Genomic DNA, 10,296 nt, shown 5'->3' with positions numbered 1-10,296 from the left:
CATAGGGCTGCTATGAATTGGAAACAACTCGACAGCACCTAACAAATGATAAATGTATCTAATATCACCAAAAAAAAAAATCATCAAATGGAGACATAACTTGTTTTGTAAACTTTCACCAAAAAACTGAATAAAAGAAAATATTATTTTTAAAAACCTCAACAATAGCAAAATAAGCAACCCAGTAATAAAATGGGCAATAGATTTGGATACTTCACCAAAGTAAACTTATATAACAAACTTTTATGAACATAAATATATGAAAAGATGCTTAATATCATTTGTCATTAGGGAACTAGAATCACAATGTGATACTTCTACATAACTTTCCACATCTAAAATTAAAAGAAAAAACTGATCATACCAAGTGTTGGAGAGGATATGGAAAAAGTACAACTCTCATACGCTACTGGCAGAAATCTAAAATGGTTAAATCATTTAGGAAACTGTGGCAGTTTATTTAAAAGTTAAGCATATATCTACCATAAGGCTTAGTCATTGTACAGTACTTACTCAAGCAGAATAAAAGCACATTATCTGTACAAAAAATTGTACATGAATATTTATATCAGTTTTATTTGCAAAAGCCAATAGCTAGGAAATATGAGACCAAAAGGTCAATAATTATTCTAAAGCAACAGAACTCAAATGTCTACCAACAGGTGAATGGTTAATAAATCGTAGTATATTCTACAACAAGATACTGTTGTTGTTGTTGTTAAGTGCCATCGAGTCGGTTCCGACCCATAGCAACCCTGAACAGGGTTTCCGAGGCTGTAAATCTTTACGGGAGCAGAAAGCCTCATCTTTCTTCCACATAGCAGCTGGTAGTTTCGAACTGCTGACCATGCAATTCGCAGCCTGATTCGTAACCACTACACTACCAGAGCTCCTTACAACAAGACACTATTGAGTAATAAAATGGAATGAACTATTGGTAATGTGCAATAACACTAATAAAATAATTTTTCAAAATAATTAGTGAAAGACGCTACATAATAGAGTATATACAGTATGATTCCATTCATATAAAATTCTAGAAAATATAAATTAATCTAGAGTGATAGAAAGTTTAGCTGCCTGGGACTGTGGAAGAGGCAAGAAGATGGATAGGAGGGAGGTACATAAGTATATAAATGAATAATAAAAAATGTTTTCTTTTGGGGGTTGTCTTAGGCTCTGTTCTTTAGAGAAGCAAAATGAGTGAATCTTACATGTTGGTATTGTTAAATGCCATTGAGTTGGTTCTGACTCATAGTGATCGGTATAGGGTTTCCAAGCAGTAGCTGGTGGGTTTAAACCAGCAACCTTGAGTTAGAAGTCTAGTGCTTATCCTACAGTGCCACAGCAGGACTCCAAACTCATATGTGCGTATATAAAGAGAAGTTTATCAATGAAATGGCTCACATAGTTGTAAAGGTGGACAAGTCTCAAGTCTGTGGGTCAGATGTCAGGCTGGAGGCTTCTAACTCACATAGCTGCAAGGCTGATGAACCAAGATCAGCGGGTCAGACAGCAGGCAGGCAGCTCTGGCAGGTCAGATGGCAGGCTGCTGCAGACTCCCAGGATTGGCAGGCAATAAAGCAGGCCACTGGATCAAGTTCAAAATACCAGGCTTGACAAGCTGGATGCAGGATCCAGACCCAGCTAAAAGCAAAAAGCTCTTCTCACGTGTCAAATATATTGGAAGCAAGCCACCCCCTGGATGAAATTTTCTTTCAGTTGTTTGGTTGTTCATAACAGATATCATCATATAAGTGATTACATTATATTAGATCTCAGCATGGGAGATGATTACATCTTAACTGACAAACCTCTGAGAATTCTGCCCTAGCCAACTTGACATAAACCCTTAACAGTCTGTCCCTTGTCAACTTGGTACCTGTACTTATCTCCTTAAATCATACAGAATGTCTAAATAAAGATAATTATAAAGTCTTACTTGCACCTAACATAACGTACCTAACACATTACAATCAAAAGCAAACTAATCCCATTATGGTGATGGGGTTGGTTACATGCTGTGGAGTCAGTTCTGACTCATAGCAACTATGTATAGAGCTTCCAAGACTGTAAATCTTTATGGGAGCAGAAAGCCTCAAATTTCTCCTGAGGAGTGGCTGGTAGATTCAAACTGTTGACAGTCAGACTCCTAACCCACTATGCTAACAGAGCTCCTTAGTCCCGTTATATTATCCCGAAAGTCTTTCAGGTCTGAAACCCAACCTGGGACAAAATTACTCTTCATTTGTGAATCTAGAATACAAGTTATCTGCTTCCAAATACAATGGTGGAATAGTCAAAAGGTAGACATTTCCATTAGAAACAGGAACAATTGGAGGGTAAGGAAGGGATAACAGGCACCAAGAAAGTTAAAAACCCAGCACAATTAAGTGTTCTGGAATACCCATTCTTTGCAATGTTACCCATAGTTTGTCATGATCCCACAGTCAAAACCTTTTGCATAGTCAATAAAGCACAAGTAAACATCTTTCTTGTATTCTCTGCTCTCGTCAAGATCCTCTGATGTCAGCGATGATATCCCTAGTTCCATGTTCTCTTCTAAATCCAACTTAAACTTCTGGCAGTTCCCTGTTGATGTATGGTTGCAACCATTTTTGAATTATTGTAAGCAAAATTTTACTTGCATGGGATATTGATGATATTGTGTGATTATTTCTGCATTTCGTTTGGTCACCTGTCTTTGGAATGGGTACAAATATAGATGTCTTCCAGTCGGTTGGTTGGATAGCTCTCTTCCAAATTTCATGGCATAGATGAGTGAATGCCTCCAGTATTGCATCTGTTTGGTGAAATATTTCAGTTTGCATTCTGTCAATTCCTGGCATCTTGTTTTTCGTCAATGCCTTCATTGCAGCTTGAACTTCTTCCTTCAGTACCATTGGTTCTTGCTCATATTCTACCTCTTGAAATGGTTGAACATTGACCTTTTTTTTGGTACTGTGACTATGTATTCCTTCAGTCTTCTTTTTTCAAAAAATGTTTATAAATGATTAACAAAGTATAGAGTCTTACTTCTTGTACACACCCACGATATGGCCACAGTGGCCTTGAATACGAAGGCCCTTGAAGTGACGCAGTTCTCTGTGGGTTTGAATCTTCTACAGCTGCCCAGTTCTTCACAGAGCTTGTTGTTCAGACCATTGGCTAGGACCTGACTGTATTTGCCATCATTTACATCTTTCTGTCTGTTCAGGAACCAGTCAGGAATCTTGTATGGGCGTGGATTCTGCATAATGGAGATTATGCACTCCACCTCATCCTTGGTGAGCTCTCCTGCTTCTTGGTGAGTTCAATGTCTGCTTTCCTCAACACCACATGAGCATATCTTCACCCCACACTGTTAAAGGCTGTGATGGCAAGACTATTTTCCACTGCCCATTGATGTTAGTGTTGACTACTCGTAAAATGTATTGGAACTTCTCAGGGATCACTAAAGACATGGCCATAACAGAAACAATGGTGTATAGACCTCTGGTGGAAGCTATTTCTATCTTAGTTTGATACTTTCTGCAATCATTCAGTATTTTGCCCATAGAATTCTTCAGTGTTACAAGTTGAGGCTTGAAGTTTTTTCTTCGGTTCTTTCAGCTTGAAAAATGTTGTGTTTTTTACCCTTTTGATTTTCTAACTCCAGATCTTTGCACATTTTATTATAATACATCATTTTGTCTTCTGGAGCTGTTCCTTTGAAATGTTCTGTTCAATTGTTTTACTTCCTAATTTCTTCCATGCACTTTAGCTTTTGTATGCTCAACAGCACACTTCAGAGTTTCTTCTGAAATTCATTATGGTTATTTCTTTCTTTCCTGTCTTTTGAATGACCTTTGTTTTCCTCTTGTATGATATTCTTCATGACATCCCACAAGTCTTCTTTTGATTTGGTCATTAGTATTCAATGCATCAAATTTGTTCTTGAGACGGTCTTTAAATTCAGGTGGGATATATTCAAGATCATATTTTGACTTTTGTGGGCTTGTTTTAAACTTCTTCCGCTTCAGTCTGAATTTGCATATGAGCAATTGATGGTATGTTCCACAGTCTGCCACTGGCTTTCTTTTGACTGATGATATTGAACTTTTCCACCATCTCTTCAAACTGATTCAATCAATGTGATTCCTGTGCATTCCATCTGGTGAGGTCCATGTGTACAAAAAGTTGTCTTTTATGTTGTTTATAAAAAGTATTTGTAATGAAGAAGTCATTGATCTAGCAAAATCCTATCATGTGATCTCCAGCATCATTTCTATACCAAAGTCTTATTTTCCAACTACTGATCCTTCATCTTTGTTTCTAACCTTCTCATGACAAATTATCAATGCATCTTAATTGTATGTTTGACCAATTTCTGAAGAAGTTGGTGGAATTCTTTAGTTTCATTATCACTGGGTTTGGTGGTTGGTACATAAATTTGCATAATAGAGGTTTAACTGGTCTTTTCCTGTAGGCTTATGGATATTATCCTCTCACAGACAGCATTGTAAACCGTATGATTATTTGATTCAAAATGACCAATACCAGTCCATTTCAGCTCACTAATGCCTACTACATCAATCTAGACATGTTCCATTTCATTTTTGACAACTTCTAATTTTCCTAGATTCATACTTCATACATTCCATGTTTTGACCATTAAATGAATATTTACAGCTGTTTCTCTTCATCTTGAGTTGTATCCCATCAGTAAATGAAGATCCAGAAAGCATTACTTCAGTCACATCATCATGGTCAACTCTACTTTTCAGAGACAGCAGTTCCCTATTGGTATTTTGAATGCCTTCCAACTTTAGGGGCTCATCTTCTGGCACTATATCTGACAATTTTCCACTGCTATTCATTACGTTTTCAGTGGCTAAACAATCAGCAGTAGTCTGTCTCTTCTTCTTCCTAGTCATAGTTTCTAAGCTCCACTGAAACCTGTCCATCATGGCTGACCTTGCTAGTATTTAAAATACTGGTGACATAGCTCCCAGCATCACAGCAACATATAAGCCACCACAGTACAACAACTGTCAGACATGTGGCTGGATTTTCACTATAAACACAATAAAATATAATTTTAGAGATTCTTATAAAATACTACAAATTTTTTTCAGGTGCAAAAATATACACTCCATAATTGCTTGAAGACCACATAGAGTGAAAATGAATGATATTTCCCAAAAGGCTGAGGTAAGTCTCAAAAGTTAATAACCTGGGGGGGAGGGGTATATTTGTAGGGTTGACTGTAGAGTTGTTAAAAGGGCATCATTTATTGGAAAGGTTATATTAAGAAGTTTATAATCAAAGGCATAGTAACAAGAAGAAACCTAAGAAGAGAAATTTAGGCTGATCTTGGGCCTATCTAGGAAGTATGATCAATAAATCTGTAAATAATAGTTTAGGTAGATGTAATGACCAGCAATTTCAGTGCAAATTTAAATGGCCTTGGTAAGTCATAGATATTATTACAGTCATAAATTCAGGCTAGATATTCACCAAAGACTTTGAAGAAACCATCTAATGTACTTACTATGTATCATAGACTTTGAATTAACCTTGAAAATGTAAAGTAATTAAGACTATTCAAGTATTAAAAATCCAGATTTGACCTATATACAAATGAGAAATTGATAATTCATCCTTTGATGAAGCTCTTCCTTTGCTATTCCTTCCAGCAGTTGCAACACAACTTACCTTAGCCATTTTCTTGTTCTTGGCTGTTGTTGTTGTTGCTGCAAAGTTATAAACAAACAAAACTTTAAATGACCAATATACACACCATTTAAATCGATTATAAAATATAGAGTGACTCATGATAGCCAAAAAAGTGGAAATGACATAAATGTTCATCAACAGATGAGTAGATAAAGAAAATGTATCATATAATGCAATATTAGAGTCCTGATGTGATGCAAAAGGATAAGCACTGGAACATAAGGTCAATTTGAACCTTGAAGTCAGCAGTTCAAACTCACCAGCTGCTCTTCAGAAACCCTATTCAGGGTTACTATGAGTCAGAACCAACTCAGTGGCACTTAATAACAACAATGAAATATTACTCAATCATAAAGATAAATGGAATATTGATACATGCCACAACACGAATGAGCTTTGAAAGTGTTATACAGAATGAAAAATTGGACAAAAAACAAAAAAAATCTGATTCCACTTATCTGAATATCTAAAATAGGCAAATTTATAGAGACCAAAGTTTATTAGTGGTTAGTAGGCAGATAAGGTAGAGAGAAATGGAGAGTCATTTTGTATGGGGCATTGAGTTTCTGTTAATTGTAGTGGAATAATTTGGAAATTAATAGTGGTGATGATTGCACAACATGATAATCATAATCAACATCACTGAGTGAACGTGTAAAAAATGTTAAATTGACAAATGTTGTGTTATAAAATTTTATCAAAATAAAACATTAATTAAAAGTACAGGCTGGCTCATTATATGTCACAAATTAATCAATTTGCCATTATCACTAGTAGAAAGGGTTTGGTGTTCTGATGTACTGAAATTTTATTTGCCGTAATTTTTATTAGAGATCAGTTTAATTTTCAAAGAAAATGAAAATAATTTGCTTTCTTGGGTTTTTAGTGGAGGGAAATCTTTTCCACAGTCTTTTTCACCAGATTCTGCCTTCTGTGGCAAACCTCACCATTTTAGAATTTTCCTCTTAAAGTTCATTCTATTTGGAATGATATAACTTTCTGTCTTGGTTTTATAGTGTTACTATAATAGAAAATAAGTGGATGGCTTTAACAAACACATCTGTTTTCTCACAGTTTAGGTAGCTTAAAGTTAAAATCAGGGCATTGGCTTTAAGATAAAGCTTTCTTCCTCTATTAGCTCTGGGGGGAGGTCCTTGTCTGTTTTAGCTTCTGCTGCTGTGCAATCTTCGTGCGCCTTGGCATCACTCCTCTCCTGGGTGGAGAAGATTCTCTGCACATGGATCCCAGATTTACAGGAAGCATTCCACTCCCAGCTCATCTTTGTTGGGGATAGTAAGTCCCTTCTTTGCAGCTCACTTCGCTTGCCTCTTATTAACAGTTCTATCTATGACACCTTCTTATATTTTTTTAATATTGTCTTTAAAAAGTTCTAGATGGGCAGCATAGCCATAATAACAGCAGGTATCACTGCTTGTACACAAAGACCCTGCTGCACTTTAGCCACAAATGAAGAGTAAAGGACTGGCCTTCAGTTTTGCTCATATAGCATATGGAAACCAGCAAGAAGGCAGTATGTGAATTGGACTTCATCATGGATTTAATTCTGTTCCTCTAAATTGACTGGGTCATGATTTCCAATTGTTTGGCAGTTATATAATTATGTAATTTGGCAGTAATGTAATAATGTGATCATTCCCCATGATGTGATCTGATGTAACCAGCTAAGCAGTTATAAGAGAGTTAGAATTAGAGCCCTGATCCCATGTAAGGAGAGTTTCCCTGGAGTGTAGTCTGCGTCACCTTTTCTCTTACAAGAGATAAAAGGAGAGAGATATAAGCAGAGAAGGAGGGTTGGGAATGGAATGTGTCCCTTGTACTGGGGTCCCTGCACTGAGAACCTCCTGGGTCAGGGAAGATTAATGTCAAGACATATTGAGATCTCCAAGGGAGGCCAAGTTCGGATGTACAAAGAAGACAAGGACCATCGCATAGAGCCAACAGAGGAAGAAACCTTTCCTGTAGAGCTAGTACCCTGAATTTAGAGTTCTAGCCTCCTAAAGTGTAAGAGAAAAAATTCTATTTCTTAAAACCACCTACTTGTGGTGCTTCTTTTATCGCAGCACTAGATACCTAAGACATGCATTAAACTCTGAAGCCTAAAACTTTGTTTTCTTTAAAATTTATCTAATTTACTAAAATTAGTCTTGATACATTTTCAGTAAGTGTGGTCAAATCTTAATCTTTATTAATTTAAATGAATAATCTTTGATTTAAAAACAACCTGCATTTTATGGAGTGGTGGTGGTGTGCTGTTGAGTCAGTTCCAAGTAATAGCAACTCTGTATAAGCGTCCTCCTGGTGTGGTGCTCTGGGCTACGGCACAGGACTGCAAAGTTGGTTTGAACCACAAGGTCAGCGGTTCAAGCTCACCAGCTGCTCCTTGGAAACCCTATACAGGGTCATTGTGGGTCAGAACTGACTCGACGGCTCTTAACACACACACATAGGGTTTCCAAGGCTGTAAATCTTTACTGGAGCAGAAAGTCTTCTCTTTCTTCAGAGGAACTGTTTCAAACTGTTGCCCTTTCAGTTAGTAACCCAACACATAAGCACTATGCTAATCAGGGCTTCTTATTTTATGAAGTAGAACCATAAAATATAAAATATAAGTATGCAACTTTTATATTTTACTGACCTTCAACTTTAGTGGGGTTTAGCCACAAATAGGACTTCTTTCTATATTAATAAAATTTATGCTCTGGTAGTTTCTGCAATTTTATTTTTCATACTTAGGCTTTAGAAAGTAATCAGATTCTGATTGTACAAATAAAGGGTTCAAATTCACTTATATTTTCTGTTTCAATAAGTATTTCTTATATATTTATGCTTATTCTGATCTACTTTCACCTAATTTCTTCTTTATCTTCTGTTTTTAAACTTTCTTCTCTCAAATGTCCCCTAATGAAGATTCTGCTTTCTTCATCTAAACCTATCCCAAAAACCTATGTGCCAAAACTTGGCAAGGGTGATGTAAAGGATAAGTTTGAGGCCATGCAGAGAGCCAGGGAAGAAAGAAGTCAAAGGAGATCTAGAGATGAAAAGCAAAGAAGAAAAGAACAATATATTAGAGAGAAAGAATGGAACAGGAGAAAGCAGGAGGTTATTTTATTTTATTTTATTCTCGTGCAAGTATTCATTTTTATATTTTAAATTTTATTTTATTTATCTTTCACATTAACCATGTTTCATATTAACTATAATTCAAATAATTTTTGTGTTTACTTTATCAGTTAATTGCAATGCAAACTCTGCATATAATATAATTTTGTCCAATATTTGGAGATGTGTTCATACTAATTTATTTTATCATTTAGATGAAAGAAATGCTTGCTTCTGATGATGAGGAAGAGGTATCTTCTAAAATAGAAAAGGCCTATGTCCCAAAGTTAACAGGTAAGAAACTTGAGGGGTAAATTGCAAATCAAATTGCAAAGAAGGGAACAGCAAAATATAAAACATTTTTCATATGTGTTTAGGAACTGTTAAAGGTAAATTTGCTGAAATGGAGAAACAAAGACAAGAGGAACAAAGGAAGAGGATGGAGGAGGAACGAAAACGCAGAATTGAGCAGGATATGTTAGAAAAGAGGAAAATACAGCGTGAATTAGCAAAAAAAGCTGAACAGGTATACACTAAGTATTAAGTTGGTATTTGCTTCAGAAACTAATTAAGTAAAATAAAACTAATCAGTATGTAACCTATTTAAATATTTTGATAAAATATAAGCTTATTAAATAGTGGCTAATCTGAAAACAAGGTCTTAAGCACAAATATTTAATATCAAACACCTGGAAAGATAAAGATAGAATTACTTCTTTTTTAAGACTGACTATCGAGATAATTTTTGTTATTTGCCAGACCATCACCTTGTCCACATTCTTGGAAGTATCCACAAATACCTAACAAAATAAAGGTCTTTGAATAGCTATATACCTACTTATTCAATCAATACCTACTTTTTGGTTATCAAACACTAAGGCATGATTAAAGGCGTCTTCCTACTCAATAATTTGATATGAAGTATATCACATTGTAAGGAGCTCTGGTAGTGTAGTGGTTATGAATTGGGCTGAGAACCGCAAGGTCAGCAGTTTGAAACTACCAGCTGTTCCATGGGAGAAAGATGAGGCTGTCTGCTCCTGTAAAGATTTATAACCTCAGAAACCCTGTATAGGGTCGCTATGAGTCGGACTCCATGGCACAGAACAACAACAACAATAACATATCACATTGTATTCAGTAATGGTATTATTGGCTAGCTTATTAAGTTTTTTTTCTTTTAAAGATCAGGGTGGTAGTAGGAGAAATGTGTGACAGTTCTTTCCTTCATATAGTCATTACTCATTCCCACAGCCAAAGGAGAAATAAAGCAGAACAGTATAACTACTATGTTTTTAATAAACTTAAAAATTCCATACATTTTAGCTCAGAGCATGAGAACTAAGAGATTGATAAGTATTTTTACAATACTCAAGACTCTGATCTAGCTGTCTGAAAAAGGATTACTGATTATAATTATATAGAAACTTAAATTTATAATAGCCATAATTTTTTTTT

General features: G+C 35.7%; 1 protein-coding gene across 2 annotated transcripts in view; it reads left to right on the top strand.

Moving 5' to 3' along the window:
* The first annotated feature begins 5,116 nt into the window (after window positions 1–5,116).
* The window catches only part of NEXN (nexilin (F actin binding protein)), a 38,192-nt gene continuing 33,012 nt past the window's right edge, over window positions 5,117–10,296 (top strand). Inside the window, exons 1-4 of one of the 2 annotated variants that reach the window (XM_006831020.1) lie at window positions 5,117–5,193; window positions 8,647–8,838; window positions 9,054–9,132; window positions 9,216–9,364. In XM_006831020.1, coding sequence (XP_006831083.1) covers window positions 5,167–5,193; window positions 8,647–8,838; window positions 9,054–9,132; window positions 9,216–9,364 — 447 coding nt within the window. In that variant the 5' untranslated portion in view covers window positions 5,117–5,166. The remainder of the gene's footprint in view (window positions 5,194–8,646; window positions 8,839–9,053; window positions 9,133–9,215; window positions 9,365–10,296) is intronic. The other variant, XM_006831021.1, reaches the window with a different exon arrangement.

The sequence above is a fragment of the Chrysochloris asiatica genome, unplaced genomic scaffold (assembly GCF_000296735.1).
Source record: "Chrysochloris asiatica unplaced genomic scaffold, ChrAsi1.0 scaffold00002, whole genome shotgun sequence".
Lineage (NCBI taxonomy): Eukaryota > Metazoa > Chordata > Mammalia > Afrosoricida > Chrysochloridae > Chrysochloris > Chrysochloris asiatica.
Note: the sequence above shows the minus strand (reverse complement) of the source record. Positions and strands in the feature narration are given on the sequence as shown.